General features: G+C 37.3%; 1 protein-coding gene across 1 annotated transcript in view; it reads right to left on the bottom strand.

Annotated features, from left to right (window-relative positions):
• pappa2 (pappalysin 2) overlaps positions 1–22292 on the bottom strand; it is a 90371-nt gene that overhangs the window by 15469 nt on the left and 52610 nt on the right. The window contains exons 21-25 of the mRNA XM_038300496.1: positions 21403–21616; positions 18521–18689; positions 18274–18406; positions 17491–17612; positions 13207–13278 (exon numbers count right to left, since the gene is read on the bottom strand). Of these exons, the coding sequence (XP_038156424.1) occupies positions 13207–13278; positions 17491–17612; positions 18274–18406; positions 18521–18689; positions 21403–21616 (710 nt within the window). The remainder of the gene's footprint in view (positions 1–13206; positions 13279–17490; positions 17613–18273; positions 18407–18520; positions 18690–21402; positions 21617–22292) is intronic.

The following is a 22292-nucleotide window of genomic DNA, read 5'->3' as shown; positions in this document are numbered from 1 at the left end:
TTTACAGCCATCTGTTACCCTCTTCTTATGGTCATTCCTGCTTTGAGCCCAAATGAATCATGGGATAGGATGGACATTACTAACCAGGTGATATAGGGTATTCTGCCCTCTGAAGGCCTCTTAGTAAACTACATCTGATGTAAAGCACCACCACTAATTCTGAAATACTGAGACGCATCAGTGTTTCTATGTTTTTTACCAAGGCTTCATCACATTATATTTCTCTTTTATGTCTTTCCATATTCAGCGTAATCAGTTGTGTCAGCAAATTAAAGTACATTGGCTTTAAATCCTAATGAAACTTTACATTCTCTCCTTAAGAAGAGAATATACAGGTGCTGGTCATAAAATTAGAATATCATGAAAAAGTAGATTGATTTCAGTAATTCCATTTAAAAAGTGAAACTTGTATATTATATTCATACATTACATACAAACTCATATATTTCAGATGTTTATTTTGTTTAATTTTGATGATTACAAATGACAACAAATGAAAATCTCAAATTCATCATATCAGAAAATTAGAATATTGTGAAAAGGTTCAAAATTGATGGCCCCTGGTGCCACACTCTAATCAGCTAATTAACTCAAACCACCTGCAAAAGCCTTTAAATGGTCTTTCAGTCTAGTTCTATAGGCTACACAATCATGGGGAAGACTGCTGACTTGACAGTTGTCCAAAAGACGACCATCGACACCTTGCACAAGGAGGGCAAGACACAAAAGGTCATCGCTAAAGAGGCTGGCTGTTCACAGAGCTCAGTGTCCAAGCACATTAATAGAGAGGCGAAGGGAAGGAAAAGATGTGGTCGAAAAAAGTGTACAAGCAAGAGAGATAACCGCACCCTGGAGAGGATTGTGAAACAAAACCCATTCAAAAATGTGGGGGAGATTCACAAAGAGTGGACTGCAGCTGGAGTGAGTGCTTCAAGAACCACCACACACAGACGTATGAAAGACATGGGTTTCTGCTGTCGCATTCCTTGTGTCAAGCCACTCTTGAACCACAGACAGCGTCAGAAGCATCTAAAGAGAAACAGGACTGGACTGCTGGTGAGTGGTCCAAAGTCATGTTCTCTGATGAAAGTAAATTTTGCATTTCCTTTGGAAATCAAGGTCCCAGAGTCTGGAGGAAAAGAAGAGAGGCACTTCATCCACGTTGCTTGAAGTCCAGTGTAAAGTTTCCACAGTCAGTGATGGTTTGGGGTGCCATGTCATCTGCTGGTGTTGGTCCATTGTGTTTTCTGAGGTCCAGGGTCAACGCAGCCACATACCAGGAAGTTTTAGAGCACTTCATGCTTCCTGCAGCTGACCAACTTTTTGGAGATGCAGATTTCATTTTCCAACAGGACTTGGCACCTGCACACAGTGCCAAAGCTACCAGTACCTGGTTGAAGGACCATGGTATCCCTGTTCTTAATTGGCCAGCAAACTCTCCTGACCTTAACCCCATAGAAAATCTATGGGGTATTGTGAAGAAGAAGATGCAATACACCAGACCCAACAATTCAGAAGAGCTAAAAGCCACTATTAGAGCAACCTGGGCTATCATAACACCTGAGCAGTGCCACAGACTGATCGACTCCATGCCACGCCGCATTGCTGCAGTAATACAGGCCAAAGGAGGCCCAACTAAATACTGAGTGCTGTACATGCTCATACTTTTCATGTTCATACTTTTCAGTTGGCCAACATTTCTATAAATCCTTTGTTTTTATTGGTCTTCAGTAATATTCTAATTTTCTGATATGATGAATTTGAGATTTTCATTTGTTGTCATTTGTAATCATCAAAATTAAACAAAATAAACATCTGAAATATATGAGTTTGTATGTAATGTATGAATATAATATACAAGTTTCACTTTTTAAATGGAATTACTGAAATCAATCTACTTTTTCATGATATTCTAATTTTATGACCAGCACCTGTAGAAGTCTGTATCTGTCATGATCGCAGCCCGATTAGCTGTTCTAATTACTCACTTTATTCACCTGCTGTACCCTGCCCACTCTCTAATTATCATTCATCTTATCCACCTGCTCCTTCTGCTTTATATTCGGTTTAGCCCTGCTACCGGGGCCAGATCATTATTCCTGTTTCTTGTCATTTCTGTTTGTTAGTTTCCGTTTGAGTTATGTCCGTGGTTCATGCCCCTGCTCTCGGGGTCAGTGTGTAGAGGGTGTTGGTGATTGTCTCCTGTCTCCTGATCGTGTCCCGGCTCTTCTCCACTGAGACAGTTTTGGTCATGTTTGGCTCGCCGTGCAGAGGGAGCTTGGGTCCTGGATCTTCTCCACGAAGCCCATTCGGCTTGGCGTGTGTTTGTGTGTGTGTGGGGGTCAGTTTTAAGTCACGTGATCCTGGCTCCTGGATGGAACCACTTTAAAGTTTGGCAATCTCTGCTGGTTATATGTCTTGTCTCCGTTCTCAACCACTAGGCCCGCCTGTCTCCATCTGAGCGTGTCTGTCTGAGCTCGTTGCTGGGTTCATGGAACTCTGAACCTGCTTGGGCGCTCCATGGATTCCTAGAGCTTTCAAATGTAATCACTCTAAAAGAATAAGGTGTTAAATGTTTTACTTTGGAACAATTAAAGTTAATTTAGAATCTACTATAGTATTACATTTTTAGAATTCTAACATATTTGTTCTAGCTTCCAAACATTAACTGCTACAAAATAATCAAGGAATAATATTTTAAACTGATTTCACCGATTTCCTTCTTAACTACTTTGTTGCTATGGATGATGATCAGCCAACATAGATCACTGCAGCTGATGCAAGGCAATGTTATAAAGTTGCATTTAAAAATTATGACAACGTATTTTACAACTAGAATTTAACGTGTTATCAGGATTTGTTCGGCTTAAAGCATTTTTTTAGGATTTTCTAACTTTATTGCCAATGCAGCATTACTCCTACAGTTGGGGTAGGGTCAGCAGAAACTGCCCTATTTTGCAGCTCAGAGCTGAAAAAAATGCAACTGAAAGCCAGGGAAACATAGAGTTTTGATATATGAAATGAAATATTAGGCTCCCTGCCGAAAAAACACATTCCAGATCACATTGCCAAAATACACCACATATTGTAACAAAACGTGGTTAAACAGATGACGCAAATATGTGGTAGCAATTTAAAAAGGCATGCAACTGCCCACTTCTACTCCTTTGGCAGCTGTTACCTTCATATTAAAGAATGCCAGTGCCTCATAAACAGCTTTTTAAAGAACTGAAAAGAAGGAGAATCTTGGTGTCACTCTTATGGTGGTCACTGCAGTCAGCTCTTAGTTCACAGAAAAACAGGGGCCAGATCTGAGGGTTTTGGTGAGCTCTTTACAAACTAAATCTCTGTAAAGGAGACAATTAGGATGCTTTTTTATGGACCTCAGCTCAGCCTTTAACACCATCCTTCCAGTCATGCTGGCCCTAAAGCTCTACAACCTTGGTTTATTGCCCCACCTTGTTCCTAATTAGGAAGTCACTGTGGCTCTTCTAAGAATAGCAAAAATCAAATCTGTCCCACTGATCCTAAACTCTGGCATGCAACAGCGTTGTGTTCTCAGTCCTGTCCTTCTCCCACTATTCATGCACATTTGCTCTGCTATTCATAAAACAAAAGCGTTGTGAAGTTAGCAGGTGACACAACTGTGGTGGGTCTCATACAGGAGATGCAGGAAGATTGAACACACCTCTTTGCTTACAGAGGGAGTGGTTGAGTTTATAGAGAGCATAACGTTCTTTGATATTCACATTTCATCTGGTCCTTTTGAGTTTGAGAAAGCCTCCAACTTTGGAAAGAGGGCCCAAAAACTGCCCCCTCTTGCTCTTTCTCATTGCAGGTTATGGTACTGGGGACCAGAACATTGCATATAAAGCTTTGCCTCTTTCCATGGCCTACTGATGGACATTCTAGCCCTTAGCAGCCCTCACCTTGGCGTAACTTCAGTAGAAACCAATACAGCACGAGGCATAGATCTATAGGCCAATATTCAGCTGGAACATTTTCTTTTTTTTAAATCCTTTATCCCGATTAGGGCTGGAACAATTAATCATATTAATTATGATTAATCGATTATTTAAATAATTGTCAACAATTTAGTAATCGATTCATTGTTAACTGATGCATAGAGACTGTAAAACATGCCTTTAACTGACAGAGTAACCCATTTAGAGCAGTAATTATATCAAAATTCTTAAAAAAAATATATATAAAACATTTGCATTTAAGATTAAAATATTTTTTCTTCTATCATTGTGCTCTATGTAGTAATCAAGTGGAAAAGTTTTACTTTTACCTAGTTTATTTTGGTGAAAAAACTTCTTTAAGGAACCTTTTGCTATCCATTATTAATCGATCAATCGAAAAAAAAAAATGATCAACAGATTACTCGATTTGCAAAATAATCATTACTTGCAGCACTAAGCCTAATCTTAAAAAAATATAAATTATTATGGAATTATCTTTTATGACTAGTCTTTCAGAAAAACAAAGGCAGCGCAACATATGCCAGATGAAAAAAGTTAACGTAAAAGTGCATTATTTATATTTGTTCTTTATTAAAAGGACTCAAATGGGAACAGAACGTACCATTCTGGCAATTTTCAAAGAGCTGTCCTTTCGGAAAATATATAAGCAGGGAAATACTTTAAATAACCTTCTGTGTAGAAGGTATTTGGCAAGTACAATTAGATCTATGAACATTACGTTCAATTTTTAATACACATTATTGAGGAAAAAATAAATATTTTGGCTGAATCCAGGCTTCTGCAGCAGTTGTACTGATGCTGCAGGCATTTAAAATTAAGCTAGTATAGTTAAATAAAAATCTGTTGTTTCTAAACTTAAGTTTGATATATGTGAAGTTACTGAATAACATATAAAAGTGATCCTGAGCTTGTCATAACAAGGGCCACAACTGAACACGTCAGTTTTGCAGTGTGGACTGAGGGCTGCACAGCACATTAGGACTAAGAACTTAGCACAGGTGTAAAAGACAGAACAGGGTATTGTTGGATGCCATCTTCCTGATCTGTATTCTGTTTATACTGCACCAAAGAAAGGGCCACACGCATTGCTACAGATCCAACCCAACCAGAGAATTAACTGTTTGTTCCACGTGCATAAGGTAAACGATTCAGTAACATTATATTAAAATCAAATAGACTCAAAGACAGTTTCTCAGTGCTGCAAAGACAGTTGTGCCCCTGCAGGCAGACAATAAAATTCACAGCGGAAAATCAAATAAATCTCGAGCCAATTTCATTAAAATTTGCACTTTATGTAAAATTATAAATACTTCATGCCACATTTCATGTAGATCTACTTTCATGTTTCTACATTTATTTATAGTTTCCTCGAATTATGCTCTTTCTTAGTTTTTTATGTATTTTTAATCATATCGTGTATTACATGTACATGTTAGAAAATGCACATGTAATACACACTTTTCATAATTTATCATAATGACAATGAAAACTTGATTTAATATTCTTTAAGAGGCAAAAAAGATGTGTTGAAATGTAGCAGGGACTCTGGCTCTCTTCTACTGTATTATGTGCTATAAACAAGTTTGTTTACAGATTTTAGTTATTTTTCTGACTGGTTTTATCTTAAAATAAAAAGTACATTTCTTTTCTTTTTAATGCAACTTATCTGAGTCTTTCAGGAAAATATATTTAAAAAATTCTCAAATGACAAATGTAGAGATTCTAAAGTTTAAGCATAACTGCATTTAATACCAACTGGAGTTAAATAAGTGAAACTGATGCAGTGGTTTTCAGTTGTTTATGATTCTTTTTTGGTCACTATTTCAATATATTCTTTATTGTAATTGAATTAAGTGTTACTTTAAAGGTTCTCCATGATGTGATGAAGGTGCAAGCAGAACAACTGTCCTCTTAGGGCTCAACGACCATCTATCCCCCTTCCCTGCAAAAATGCCTAATGTGAAATGATGCAGAAGCTGATCCGTGTAATAGCTCACTTTAACGTACTTGCTCGAATTGTCCAGAATTTTTCTCAAGGTGCTTCTTAGAGCAAAACAGTTGTGTTTTCTTTCTGATAAAGCCTTTTCCTAGAGTCAGAGTTTTTTTCTAATTTTTGGCAGTCCTACAAAGACTGATAAGGAGTCTTGAGTTGACTCACACTTTCAACGTGGATCCAGACACACAGCAAAAGAAGTAAAGGGAGCAATGGCATCTGGATGAGATCTGGCATAGATCACATGCAACACATGTGGTCCTGGATAATTTACAGAGCTGTAATGGAGGAGTGGGTTATAAGCAATTGTTTCGCCTAGCAACATTCACGGGAAGTTTGAAGGGAAAATGTAGTGCTGGCAGGTAGTAAGAATATTTTAATACCGTGAGACATCAACAGTTTATGTGTTCCATCCATAGTTTCAGCCCTCTCTGAACCCAGAAGATGAATGCCAAATCAAAACTATCTGGCTTTATGATTTCAGATCAGAATAAAAGCTATTGCTAAAATTTCACTGTTGAAAGGCATAATAAGTGGGCCTTCACAATGTTAGAAGTCAACATATTGTCCTATAAGAAATGCATCTTCCTCATGCAAAGAACAAGGAAAGAAGGTGCAAGGAAGAAAGAAAGAGAGATTTTTTTTAACCCATATATTTCACTGCATTGTAAAAGACAAAAAAAAAACCGGTATTAACCCCTAGAACCCTACGGACCCACCGGTGGGTCCAGCTGCTACATGACCTCGTAGTTTTACCAAACCCCCAGTATTGATGTAAAAAAACATATTTGGCACAGTTTGGTGACATTTATGGATAAATGTGCCAAAATGGCCTCTCCGCCTAAGAAATTTCTCACTAATACCATTCTAAAATAAATATGATTCATCTGATTGAGTCCAAATTTGGTATATTTTTACACAACATTTAGATTTGAAAGTCTGTACTACTTTTTTGTGCTATAAATAATATTTTGGTAGTGTTTTGCAATGTTTATTTCAAAGAAAATTTTGGCGAGGTTCAAAAAATGCAAAATATTTTGTATTTTGTCCCTAATAGTTCAGGCAGGGTCAAAGCTACAATGGTGCTGACACCAGAAAACCATTCTATGACATCTTACCTTTACAGACGTACCAAAAGTTTCTTCTTAAATCTTATAGCTTTGAGGCTATAAGTTATTTACTTTTGTGTGTTTTTGTCAGGCAGAAATTTATTTATACCCCCTTAGGGTGTAAGAGGTTAAGGATTGGCATCTTAGAAAATTAGCCTGAAAATAACATTTTAATAGTGTCTTCCAGGCCTAAAAAATGTTTAACTAATTAGGCTAAATTATAGTTCACTTAATATGAACAATAGAGTGTGAATAAAATAATAATGTAAAATAATTTACTGTATCTGAATTCCATATGTCCTGTGATACATACAGTAGGCCATCAGGCCACCAGGATGTGGGCAGGCTTTTTAGCCCCTCTTTAAGCATACTTTATTTCTAGAGCACAGCATAAAAGCCGACCAAAGTGCTGCAAAAACACATAACTATGCATAAATGTACACTGCTCAAAGAAGGGTTAGGGAACACGTAAACAACACAATCTTACTTCTACCAAATTACACTTCTGTGAAATCAAGCTCTCCACTTAGAAGGCATCACTGAATGACAATTGCACATGCTGTGGTGCGAATAGAATAGATAACAAGTGGAAATGATTGGCAATTATTAGCAAGGGGCACTCAATAAAGAAGTGGTTCTGCAGACGGAGACCCCAGGCCACTTTTAGTACCTATTAGGGTTGTCAAAAGTATCGATACTCAAAAAAGTATCAATACTGAAACGTTGTATCCGGATACAATACTCATTTTCAAAAGTATCGATACAGCCATCTAAAGTGCAGAATAGTGGAAAATGCACTTTCTGAACACTGTGTGATTGAATAATTCTGTGCATTTTTCAGTTTCAGACTTTTTTTGTAACAGGTGCAGCAGCTGAGAATTATTTTTGTTTAACTGGTTTGGCCAGTGTCATTGTTATGTCTGCAAAACATAGCCAAGGAAGGAACACTTAATTTTAATTTTGTAAGTTTTTTTATCAAGCTTGCTTAATATTGTGCACAGCATACAACCTCAAAATATTATTCTTATTGTTTTTATTATTTATTTCTTGTATTTTTTTAATAATGAAAATATTTCTGTTGAATTTTAGAGTCTTTGTTTTTATTCTTGTAGTATCGAAAAGGGTATCGAGTATATTTTACTTAGTATCGGTATCGAGTTGAAAAGTTTAGTATCGTGACAACCCTAGTACCTATGCTTTCTGGCTGATGTTTCGGTCACTTTTGAATGTTGGTGGTGCTTTCACACTCCTGGTAACATGATCTGGACTCTACAACCCACACAGATGGCTCAGCTAGTGCAGCTCATCCATGAAAGCACATCAATGCGAGCTGAGACAAGAATGCTTGCTGTGTCTATCAGCGTAGTGTTCGGAGACTGGAGGCACTACCAGGAGACAGGCCAATTCACTTGGAGACATGGAGAAGACCATAAGAGGGCAACAACCCAGCAGCAGGACTGATACCTCTGCCTTTGTGTAAGGAAGCCCTGGCAGGAGCACTGCCAGAGTGACAGCAGGCCTGTGCATATCTTTGCACAAACGGTAACAAACCAACTCCATGAGGATGGTATGAGGGCCCCACGTCTGGAGACAGGGGTTGTGCTCACAGCCCAACACCTTGCTTAGCATTTGCCAGAAAACACTAGGATAGTCACATTTCCCACTGTCACCCTGTGCTCTTCACAGATAACGCAGGTTGTCACTGAGCACACGTCATAGACATGACAGTCTAGAGAAATTGTGGAGAGCAATCTGCTGCCTGCAACATTCTTCAGCATGACCGGTTTGGCAGAGGGTCAGTAATGGTGTGGGGTGACATTTTTTCGGAGGACTGCACAGCCCTCCATGTGCTTACTAGAGGTGGCATGATTGCTATTAGGTACCGAGATGAGATCCTCAGACCCCTTGTGAGACCACATGTTGGTGCGGATGGCCCTGGGTTCCTCCTTATGCAGGACAATGCTACACCTCATATGGCTGGAGTGTTTCAGCAGTTCCTGCAAGATGAAGGCATGGAAACTATGGACTGGCCTGCCTGTTCCCCTGGCCATCGTGTCTCGATCCATCCACCAATGTTATGCTGCACTACATATTGTCCAGGAGTTGGAGGATGCTTTGGTCCAGGTCTGGGAGGAGATCCCTTTAGACACCATCTGCCACCTAATCAGGAGCATGTGCAGGCAATGTAGGGAGATCATACAGGCACAAGGAGGCCACACACAATACTGAGTCTCATTTTGACCTGTTTTAAGGGCATTACATCAAAGTTGGATGAGCCTGTAGTGTGTATTTCCACTTTAATTTTGTGTTCGATTCCAAATCCAGGCCTCCATTAGTTAATAAATTTGATTTTCATTGATAATTTTTGTTTGATTTTGTTTTCAGCACATTTAAATTTGCACAGAACAAAGTATTCAATGAGAATATTTTGTTCATTCAGTTCATAACGAAGTATTTCTACTTCATTACTTGACACCTCTGTCCAAAACTAATATAGGATTCTTTGGAAACAAGGCCATTATGAGCAGTGTTAATTGTATTGAAATGAATGGTAGGATTATGAGAGTTTGAATAAAAAAAATCTCAAAATATTTTCTAGCATCTTCCATAGCCTTTTGATTAAACTGTTCTCTCAGTGCCTCAAAAGAGAGTAATTTATCTTTTCTCAACTTTAGTTCATTTTTCAACTATTTGTCTAATGGACCTGTTATGGTAAGTTAACCAAGGCTCTAATCTGGGTTTTGATTGTCTGGATTTAATCGGTCAAACCAAATTAAAAATAGCACTTCACTAAAGAGTAAAATGTTTTTCTAAAATCTCAGTTGAGGAACACCCTGTGGACTTCAAATCAAATAACTAAAAACAGCAGAGAAATGAGAAGCAACAGAAGTATTACTAACTCGGCAGCCAGCACACAGGGTTTAATCAAATGATTAAGAGGAAAATAAAAAAAAACTCATAAAACAGGCATGTAATCCTAGAACAGTGAATCATAGATTTTCAAATTAAACCATAAGGCAAAACAAGGTCTAAAGCATGCACACTGTCATGGATTGTGCTGTTCACTGATTAAATCAGGCCAAAAGTGTCCAATAAATTAAAAAAAAAAAAAAATAAAGTCCTTCCTCAGAGTCTTGACAGGGCAGCACATATAAATATTAAAATCTCCAACACTTAAAGGTTGCTCATACATTGGGGTAATTCACCAAAGAAGTCAGAAAATAAAATTCATGTAGAGGGTATATGTACTTTAGTGTGTGATAGACTGCGCACAACATTGGAGTTAAGCGTCCCCAGACTCAGTTCAAATCTGGGGAATGTTGTTGAGAACGCTACCTGTTTACATTCAAAATTTGATTTAAAAAAGGTTGCCAAACCTCCCCCATATTCTACGAAACTCGGTGAATAAAAATATGAGCAGCCATGAGGCACATCCAGTGGTGGAGCCAGAACATTTTCCTAGGGATGGACAGGCAGGGATCAATTTGCACTGAGAGGAGGCTGAAAACGGATAAGGCACCTAAACCAGTCTGTCTGCACTAATTACATTGTACAAACAGGAAGATGATGGGCACAGAATCTGAATCTCCAACTAAATTAAAGAAAACAAAATAGATTTTCATGAAACCTTTGCTAAAAATGGCCTACAAATATTTATATATTTAGCAGTCTAATCTCTAATTACAGAAGACTCCTAGATCACTGCAGAGACATTGCTTCCTGTTCTCCACCTATTTATGAAAAGATAAAAAAAATATTTTTGGTTGTCATCTTAAAAGTTACTATATTAATGTAAATAATGAATTACATTATTGCTGTTATTTTATGATTAGTATACTAAAAATTTAAATGTCAAGTTGGTTAGAGTCTAACCAACCAAAGGATAGAGGCATTGGTACTCTTAAGTGAAATGGTCTAACCGTTAGACCATTTCACTTAAAAGTACCAATGCCTCTATCCTTTGTTTTAAAAAGGAACTGCTTGTTCCAGAGTCGGCAAATTAGTCCATGTGAAATAATATAATATATACATTTTTGAGTTGGACTCCCTCACATGTCAATATTTTAATTGAAATTTTATTGTAAGTGCATATTTGGCTTTTAGGTATGTGTGTTTGTACGTATGTAATGATGTGATGTAATTTTGATTCCTATCTTGGCCAGGTCTCCCTTGCAAAAGAGATTTTTAATCTCAATGGTTATTATTACCTGGTTAAATAAAGGATAAATAAAATAATAATAATAATAATAAATGATATAATGAATAAAGATTGCTACAAATTCCAGGAGTTGGTGGCTCACTAACGAAAATATATATGAGCAGGGTGCAGGAAGCCTGGCATCGGATCCAAGCCACTTATAAGTACAATACGGGAAATGATGGGGTCCAAGTAGTGCCAAAATACAAAGCCTTGAGTAAATGATCCAAATTGTGTCACATAAATCCCTATAGACTGAAAACTCCTAGGTCTGTTTGGCGAATAAAGAGTTCTTAGCTAATTTGCAAAGACTTTACATTGAGTCAGCTTTTTATTTACTAAAGATTGCTGCACGAGTTGTGGAACTGAATTGTATGAATGGGAAAAACAAACCAAATTATGTATGTATGTATGTATGTATGTATGTATGTATGTATGTATGTATGTATGTATGTATGTATGTATGTATGTATGTATGTATGTATGTATGTATGTATGTATGTATGTATGTATGTATGTATGTATGTATGTATGTATGTATGGATGGATGGATGGATGGATATATGGATGAATGTATGTACTGTATGTATGGATGGATGGATAAAAGAACAGTTGGGCAGATGAAAAGACAGATAGATAGAGGGACCAATGTTTGATGGATAAAAGGACTGATCAATGCAAGTATTGACTTTAAATTGCCCTACATTGTCAGGTTGCATGTACATGTTTGTGTGTCTCAGTGCTGCTCTGCCATTAACCGATGACCTGCCCAGGTTGTACCTGACCTTTCGCCCATAGATGCTTTAAAGAAGCATCAGAACCATTTTATTTGATAGAAAAGCAGTAGAAGATGGATGGGCGGAAGGACAGATGGAAGATGAGCGAACAGGCTTCCAGACTGGTTTTCAGTTACTCAAGGTTTTTTTTTACATTTTTCTAAATTTCTTTTTCTTGTTTGTTTTTTAAAGGGTGGGATGATTGGGGGAGTTGAATTGTAGAATTTTACAAATATCCATACATTTACTAGAAAACTGATGGTGCCAGAGTGTCACACAACAGGAAGTAATCCTTTCTCTAAAGACCAGCTCTTGGATGCACTGTGATTTTTTTTTTAAACCAAAGCAGAAAAATTTAAAAACATTGTGTCAGGATAAATAATTATTCCATATCTAACAGAATCCAGTGATCAATTCATTTTCCTTTATCAGATAACTCATTAGGCTTGGCAGGCACAGAAACATTTGGAAACGTTAGACTCTCTGGAAGGAAAGCTCTTTGGATATATTTTAAAAGGATTCTTCTGAAGTACAATGCGAGGATATCAGTTTCAGCATGAGATTTTTCTTTGTGAAATATGAACCATATTGCACTGGCTCCAGTACTTTAAGTAGTGATGACAACAAGGACAGAGTGTGTTTTGCCTCATGTTTGGTATTACTGGAAGGGTTTGGCCGGGGCCACAACATCTAATGAGGTTATTTCTAAAAAATGGTTTAATCTAATTAAGTAAAACAAAAACCTCTACTTATCAGGATTAACACAGAATGAAAAGAGGAACTAAAGTCTCTTTGAAGGTGACATCTTATACGTTCCAGAATACCATAGATATATGCCAAAGTAAATCCACACTAGTCTCACTTTTTTACAGTTTTGTTTTTCACATTTTAAAATGCTCTAAAAATATCCAATCTGTGACAGGCAGAAGATAAAAATGCTAATTCAGGCACACTCTACTCTAGTGAATCATGGTATTTGGCAAAACAATCAGTCTACACTACAACAGATGCTGTTATGAGCTTAAAACCTTGGTGAGACTGAAATTTGGATGGAATTTTGTTTTCTTTCAGTGTTGGCTTTAGTGAGCAAATATATACTTTAAAGGAAAACAATGTTGTATGTCCAAAACTCCCTTGCTTTTACCTCACATGACTGGATACAGTGGATGTTTTCAGGGTCAGGATACCAGTTCATCTTCCCGGTGCAAATTATGCTCTAAAAACAAACACAAAGCATATAAAAGTATTTACTGAAATGTTTGCATAGCATTTAATCAAAATCATGTTTAATTGAGTTTCTGTGATGTTGACATTAAATTCTAGATAGCTAAAAAAAACAATTAGAACACTCAAAGGTGTTGCCTTATTATTGGTATATAATACAATATTCATATGGGCATAGCTATGGGTAGATAAGTTGCTTTGTCAAAGTGCTATACCCATTTAAGTAATTTTGAGTCACTGACTCAAAATACGTGTACTGCATGATTATAAAATGAAAAGAACAGTTTGTTTTTTTATCTGACAAGTGCAGAGTGTGTTTGTTTTTCTGCCAGTGTGTTTGCTACACCAACTTTCTGCATTTACAGAGTAATCTTGCTCATTCTTCTTAAATAATAACTGAAGATTTGGACTGAGCCGTTCTTACACAGGAATATGCTTCAATTTAAACCAAATATCACGTTTAAAATTGCTGTTTGCTCGACACACAAAGGTCCATGTGGAAAACTGCATTTGCAGCTTTTTCCTCATGTACCTAATATTCTGGTCGACTGTAGGGGGATGTGTACGGCGTGCTTATAACACCACACAACATGTAGAAGTAGAAACACTGTTTTTTTAATTTTCAAAGTCTTTTTGTTTCAGCAAAGAGTGACAGAATTTTTTCTTCCAAAAGTCCTTCTCAATCTGTTGATCATAGTAATATTTTTAATTTGTATAGATGTTTATATTGACAAACCCTCGTCAGTAAAAATGTCTGTCGTCCTCTGTGTTTTTCCAGCTGGAGATGTTCGCGTTGTTTCAAATTTTCCCTTGGAGCGCCAGCAATGTTCTGTTGAAATTTTGGGAGGCTCACAAGATACATCTTTGATTCTCCTTTATTTTGCTCCAGCCATTCTCCTTAGATCAGCTCTAATATCCTCAATATCCAAGCCTGAAATGACCCTCAGAAAAAATCCTGCAGCTACCACCACACATTGATACTGTGAAAAAGTTATCAGAGAACCGTCTTCCATATGCGGACTTCCCTACAAAGTTCATCACAAATGAAACTTCTTATTGCTGTTTCACGGCTATGATTTTCTTCCTGGTCCCTCTCATTGTGCCATGATTTGTGGAATGTACCACTTATAGCTGGACAGTTATTTAAAGCTTCTAATGTTTTATAACCCAAGCATGCCCTCCAGTAGTCCATAACACAATCCTAAACCTGTCAACTGGGTCCTTTGGTCTCCATGACGCCTAATTTTCACTTATATTTTCTAACAAACCTGTAATACCTGAACAGAACAGCTGGATTTTTACTGAGATTTAATACATACTGTACAGGAGCTAACTAGTTGGATGATTTCTGAAATAATTTTGATGTTTTAGTTTGATTGAGAAGAATGAACAAAAACAAGCTGAATATAAACATACTAGGGATTTTTTTTATTACTTTCCCTTTATTCAGATGTAAATCAATAAATACAATTCTAAAGATATGCATAACAGTTAGCATTTTTAAATATGGAAAATTATATATATATAAAAAAAAATCCCTTCAAAGCTTTGAATATTTTTACACTGTCTTTTTTATAACAGGGCTGTGCTGTCCTACTTTAAAAGAGCGACATTTAAAAGATAAAACGCTTGGGTAGATTATGCTCTAGTTTGAGATCAGCATAATAAGAATTTTCTCAACCTAAACGTAAAATTCCTCATTTTTGCAGTGAACTTTTGTGAGGATGAGATCTTGTGATATATATTTGACCTCAGTAATTTACAAGGTGGACAGCAGACAGCTGATTGACTAGCAAATATGGATACAGAAACTGGATCTTCCCCTTGGGCTTTCCTGTACAGCCTGACATCGCAATAAAGACCAGGCTCTGAAGTTTTCAAGATAACACAATGCCTTGAAATCGCGAGGCAGTGCCAAAGATATGGCGTAAGTAATCAGACCTCAGTGCAAGTATTTAACCTTGGCAAAGAAGGACAAACAGGCTGGCTGGCTGACTGACCACCCAAAAGTAAGGCAAAAGTAAAGCAGCACAAGCAGCAACATCAACGTGGAAGTGATTTCTAAGATATGCTATTGAGTAACATAATCCTCCTTTCGAGCAAAACAAGTGCAGAGACTCAGACCCATGATCTTACATTCCTTTCTCTCGCTGCTTTGTATACATTGTGTGTTTGGGAGACGTGTGCAGTTTCTAAAAGACTTGACGTCAACTGAAACCTTTACCCGCGCTATCTCCCTCGGATTTCCAGTAATACAAAAACACTTGAACTAAATCAAACAAGCATTTACACACACAAGGTGGATTTTATGATGTGATTAGCTGGCACGTCAGGGAATAAAACTATTTTTCAAGAAAACTCTTTTAAGATTAAATCTAATATCTGATATGAAACATATCTGGCTGTGCATGTATCCATTAGTTCCAGTCTAGTTTTGATCCCTGGGAGCAGCAGACAGAGGTAGGCCCTCAGCCTCCAGCTGCTATTAACATTCTGCATAGCGGGACTCCGTCTGACACTAGGCTGCGAGTTCTTGCCACAGCTGCTGTCTTATCAACTCTCTGAGCCACATAAAGGTGTTGCTATATATCTGTCTATTCATTCCACATTTTCTGACAACTAATGTTTCTCTATTTGCAATTATTAAAAGCCTACTAAGGTTGAATCAAAAGAAACAACACATCATTCCCTGTGCAAAACATGGTGGTGGCAGAATTGTGCTGCAATGGAGATGTTTCTTTTCTTCATCAGAGGCTTATAACTATGAATTAATTCTAGAAGGAAACCTGTAGTAGGTCTGCTGATAGCTTTAAAATGATTAATAGTAACATTTAAGGCATTGTAAATTGCAGTATGTGGCAATACGCAAAAAAATGTTGCATATGTTTTTATTTGCTTTTGATTTAAATTTAAAATTGTAACAACAGCTCTGGTATGAAATGCATTTTGTCTCTTAGACATGTGGGCAAAAAGAAATTGATTGATATTTTCTTTCTTTCACAGATATTTTTAAACCTCCATCTAAGTTGTGAACAGACTTTGTGCTCGTCGGGTACGTTTTTTTTAGGGCAAGGTTTATTCATTGCTGCTTGCAATTCAGAGCACCAGATGTTTGCATGAATTATTCATTCTGATGGGTGCTTTGCTGTAAAACTTTCAGGTCTGTTTGTCAGCAGATCGGCTTTCATGGCATCCAGTACAAGTTGCTTGGCAGCCAGTAAGCAAAAACAACTACAGTTTAGTAATAATTGCCATGAGTTTCCAAATAGTAGCAAAACAAAAAAACCCACAACTGGAGTTATTTTAACTAATAAAAAGCTATCTGTTGTTTCACCGCGTCCAGCCTCATTAGGAAAGAAATAAAATATACTGGGACATAAATGAGATGAGATTGGAAAGCTGATTTTTACAGCACTTTGTTCCCTCCGTTCTGTTGAAACAAGGGAAACATTGAAATATATCTATTTTCAACTGTACTGAATGTTATTATTATTAAGTCCTGTATAGCTTGAGACAAAAAAAATCACAATAAACTGATATAAAACTACACACATGGACATTTTAGTTTAATACCCTGCTTTAGTGAAGCAATGGGAGACTCACTTGGTGTATTATTCTATAGTAAAGTTTTTTTTTTTTAAACAAAGAATAAAAATTCAAATAACAAATTAGATGTTAATTATTATATCCAGAAAATAAAGCTAATTTTAAAAAATTAAACAACCATTTTTATTTTCCCCCTAGTGGTTACAGTGCTAATGGCGTTATCTAGGTACTATAGTATATATATTATTGCTTTGAAAAAAAAAAGCTTTGTTATTAGCATATAGTAATTTTTTCATCTGATTTCCTTGTTTTTGATCTGGTCTTTATTAAGTGACCCAAATTTGATCTTCTGTACACATACATGAGGTTTTATAAGCAGATATCAGCTGGTTAATTAAATTATCCCCTTATAAGAAAAGTTTTAAAGCGAAAGGAGAAGTTGGAATGTTTCTCTATAATCTCTCCAAAATGATTTTAAACAGTATGACAGACATTGCTTTTAGTTCAAAACTATTGGCCTTTCCCAATATAAGATGACATTTATGATGTATTCTAAATTTGAAAGAATTCTAAAAAGAAGCAAATAAAAGTAACCAATGGAGAATAAAGTTAGGTTTCCTCAGAGCACTGGATCAATGAGCTCATCTGTCTCTCTCACCTGTACTGTGGTGGGCAGCATCCAGTGCTTCAGAGTTCCAGGTGTAGTTCCATTGGATAGAACCACTGGGTCATGCAGATCCATGTTTAGGGCCACAACACATGATGGGTAGCACACATCACCTGAAAAGAAAAGGGTGATGAAAAAAATAACCAAAAATACAACTTTTAAGGAACTAACAAATTGTGCTTAACAGGAAGCCAAGTTGGGGTTTAAATTAACTCAAAAGGCAGCAGGCAAGTTGTCTGCAGCCCCTAATTTGTTTGACTCTGTTTTTTGAAAAAGCAAACATAAACTGGTAACTATTATTGTTGGCTCTCAGAGAGGAGAGCCTGTTTGATTCCCACAAGACTCTGAATCCATATATGATTTTTAATATCTGATTTTGTCAGCTCTGGTTTTATAATCAGGTTCAGAATTTCTTGTCTCCCAGTTGATCAAAAGAGTCATCTTTCCAGATGTTTATTTTTTATTTTTTTCCTGATATTCCTAATGGCGTCTGTGCCATGTTTTTACAGCATGAGCTCAAAAATTACTTAAAATTGAAGGAAATCAAGGAATGCTAAAAGAAAACTGGAAGTGCTTTTAGCGTCAGAACAAAAGTAAAGACTTTAATGTTGACAAAATGATGCTGCAACACCAACATAATGCTTTCAGAGCACTCATGAACGCGATTATAAAACAGCTATTATTAAAAAAGGAATGAAAAATCTGTTTAGGAACAGTTATTTGGTAATTAACTTGCAACAAAAAAATAATCAACCTAAATTGGGTTTGGCTCACCAATATTCATGTCCTGGTCACAGCTGTATTCAACATAGTTAAGATTGGAGGGAGCAGAGCATGAACCCTGGAGCTTGGAGCACATGGTGAACTCTGCTGTCCATTTACCATCCTTATTGCAGCGAATTTCCCTCTAAAAAGTAGAAAAAGCAAAATATACAATTAATGCTCCAGATAGAGCCTTGATTAGTAAAGCAAAACTTACTGTTCATGGAAATAGACAGAGAAAAAATTCTGGAAACGTTACATTTTCGGTGGCTTCGGGGCACTGCAGGGTGCAGCGGCTGTTGTAGTGAAGGCCGTTAGTGCAGGTGTACATGCCCTGGAACACATCTGGCAGGGCTGGGCAGGATATTGGCTCACAGCCATTTTCCTCCCACTGACCATCCTCCAGGCACTCTAATTTAAAGTATTTCCTACAGAAAATCAAATATTTAAATACAATTCATGTTACACATCCATTTTTACAGTCTCTGACGTGAAATCAGACTCAAATCTTTGTTCTTTCAGTCAGCTAGGATGACAAAAAATATTTAAGTTGCTAAATGACAGAAAATCCTTTAAAAAAAATTGTATTCTTTATTTTGTTTTTCAAAATTCAGAAGTTTACGTATATTTCTTTATCTTCTTGGCCAAATATTCTGAGTGCTCTCTGGCTAATTTTGCGTAACAAAACTGGTCAAACTAAATCATGCCTACATGCTGCCTTGCTCAAGGCTAATTTAGAGAGAATAAGTAACCAAGAAATCAGAGTCATGTTTTTGGACTCTGGGAGGAAGCTGGAGTACACAGAGATAACCCACACTTGCACAGAGAGAAATACCCCAGGTCAGTTGTGAAACTTAGGCTTTTAAGACAACAGTTCCACCAACCTCACCTCCATGCAGGCTGTAACAGGATCCACTTGCATGTAACCTAATTGCAGTATTTAAAATCAAACCCCTCTATGGTCTATCACACATACGTGCAAAAAATCCTATTAAACATGTGGCGCATTGCATGTTCTACAAAGAATACAAAAAAGCATAATTAAGTGCAGTAAACCCAGCATGCTGAGATACAGCATGAGATTCCCAGAGGTTTATCGCAAGAAAGTCAAGACTGTGGATTTAAAATATTTATGATTTAATAGCAAAAATATGACTGTTTCCAATTAGGAGCAAAATAGATCCCCTCTCTGGCCCCAACAGCATGTCAAAGCAAAAATATGTTATATCTGTTAATAAGGGTCTACGTTCTAAAGTCAAGAGGAAAATGCCATTTAAGGCTGTTTAATGATCGCTCATGTTCACTTTCACATGCTGGACTAATCAAGCATCATGGGTTATTAAATAGTTTACACGTATGTTTGACAAGGTGTAACTCATAAAGCCACCCCCCTACAAACTACTACTAAAATAAATTGTTCTTAACCTTGTTAAATGGAACTGTGATAGAAAATAAACCTATAAACTGTATAGTTTTATAGCCTTTTCATGCAAGCACATATAGGTTGACGTTTGTTATGAGGCAACTATAGATCACAACATTGAACGGTGCATTCAAAAAGTATTCACACCCCTGGAACTGCTTCTCTTTTAGTCTCACCAGCTTCAGTGTATTTCACTGGGATTTTTATGTTAAAAAATATCAACACAGTTGTTAAATATAAGTTAATGGAGGTTTTAAATTTTTTAATATAAAAATCTAAAAACCATATTTTTCATTAATGTTTTACACTACAAATCTTTTCTGAATGTCTACCAAGTCCTTTACATCTTTGCATGGGGTTTGGATTTGACCGTGTAAACGCTAACAATGGAGCTGTAGCTGGATGAGGATAGCAGTCCAGTCTTTTACAGACTAGCAGATTGTCTGGCCTTGCCTTGCTTGTAGCTCTATTAATCTATTCATCAGTTCTGACCAGCTTCTTAAAAACAAACCCTCAAATTTCGCTGCTTAATCATAATATTGGGTTTATACCATGTGGGTTACAACACAATGCGAGAGGCTTTGTCTCTTTTTTTTTTAAACACAGCTTCTTACAAACATCTTTTTCAGTAATGAGTACCTAGTCATTATCATTACAATCAGTTGCTGAAATGGTGAAGAGGCTATGCAAGGTGCGGTACTATTTTATGTATCCCTTCCACCCATCTTCTTCCACTTTAGTAGGGAGGACCACACGTCCCTCACCCCAGCCAATTGGGCCAGCTCCTCGGGAGGATTCCCAAGGCGCTCCCAGGCCAGTTGAGAAACATAGTCCCTCCAGTGTGTCCTGATCTCCTCCCGGTGGGACATGCCTGGAACACCTCACCAGGGAGACGTCCAGGAGGCATCCTAATCAGATACCCGAGCCACCTCAACAGGCTTCTTTTGATGTGGAGGAGCAGCGGCTCTACTCTGAGTCCTCCCTGGATGACAGAGCTCCTCATCCTATCTCTAAGGGAGAGCGCAGACACACTACGGAGAAAACTAATTTCAGCTGCTTGTATTCGGGATCTCGTTCTTTCGGTCATGACCCGGAGCTCATGACCATGGATGAGAGTAGGAACGTAGATCGACCGGTAAATCGAAAGCTTTGCGTTTTGGCTCAGCTCTCTCTTCACCACAACAGACCGGTACAGTGCACGCTTCACAGCAAACGCCGCACCAGTCCACCTATCGATCTTCCCCTCATTTAAGAACAAGACCCCAAGATACTTAAACTACTCCACTAGGGGCAGTACATCCTCCCCAACCCGGAGAAGGCACTCTACCCTTTTCCAGCTCAAGAGCATAGCCTCTGATTTGGAGGCACTAATCCTCATCCCTCGCCCTGATGAAGCCCATAGAACCACATAATCTGCGAATAACACAGGTGCAATCCTAAGGCGTTCTTATGTATCCCAGTTATATTAATTTCAGGTTTGGCTATTAATTGTTGCTTTAAGTACCTAAATTGATTAAAGCAAACTGTAATGCGCAGTTTGTCATCAAATTAGATCAAGCACAGAGTTTACCTTATTCTTTGTGCATAAAGAGAAAAGTCAGTTTTTAAAATGAATAAATATATACCACACTATCAAAGCAGTGTATATAGAAAAGGAATCCAGTTTTCTCTAGGGTATGAGTAGAAACCTTCTACCTAATGCATACTAAGCTGCCTACCTTGGCTTCTTCTTTTTAAGACTCCCCCGCACGTAGAAGCCTGTGCTGCATCTGTAGCGACAGAAGGACCCGACATCGTGTCCTGAAGCCAGACAGTCTGCTGTGAGCAGTCTGGAACTGGGAATGTTTGGAGCTTCAGGGCACTCGATCTTGCAGTAGGCCTCTGGGAAAGACCACAGACCATCTTCCAAACACGTTAGCCTATCACTGTCACCTGAGAGGTAGAGAAACACAGATATGTAGGATATTGGACAGAATTGAAGAGAAGGATAGTCAAATGTAATTACAGGCAAAAGGCAAATCTTTTTTAGCCTATATTTATATGCTTTATTTAAACTAACCAAGTTTTTCAAACCATCATAAAAGCCACACCAACTACTATTAAAGAAATATCTTCATTGACATATCTGAACAAAATAAAAACAATGTGCAGACAAAGGAAAATAACTTTTTGTTTAAAAATACCCCCATCATAACCATCTAAGGTGTGCTGAAAATATTAGAACTGTATTGCAAGCTAACCCTTATAAATGCCCCAAGCTACACATCAACAACACAATAAAATTAAGAAAGAAAATAAATGTTGGTGACCTTTCACCCATATGTGTTTGGATTGAACCATAAAAGGAAAATCAAGTGTTAATTTTTGGCTTGAATAAAAATTGTAATTATGAGTGTAATAACACCGTTAGCCTTAAAAAACGCCTTACGGGTCTTATTACATCATTCACATTCTACTACCTAGGAGCCGTACTGTAGTTCTGTTGATAAGAAGCTAATCTGGAAAAGATTGAGCACATTTTTGTGCTTTTCCTGCTCTGTGATGCATGATGACCTTTAAATGTGTTTACGTGAATCAAAAGCCAACATTTTAACTATGCCTGCATACT

This window comes from Cyprinodon tularosa, unplaced genomic scaffold, assembly GCF_016077235.1.
Source record: "Cyprinodon tularosa strain WSP-4 unplaced genomic scaffold, ASM1607723v1 ctg45, whole genome shotgun sequence".
NCBI classification, from domain to species: domain Eukaryota; kingdom Metazoa; phylum Chordata; class Actinopteri; order Cyprinodontiformes; family Cyprinodontidae; genus Cyprinodon; species Cyprinodon tularosa.
Note: the sequence above shows the minus strand (reverse complement) of the source record. Positions and strands in the feature narration are given on the sequence as shown.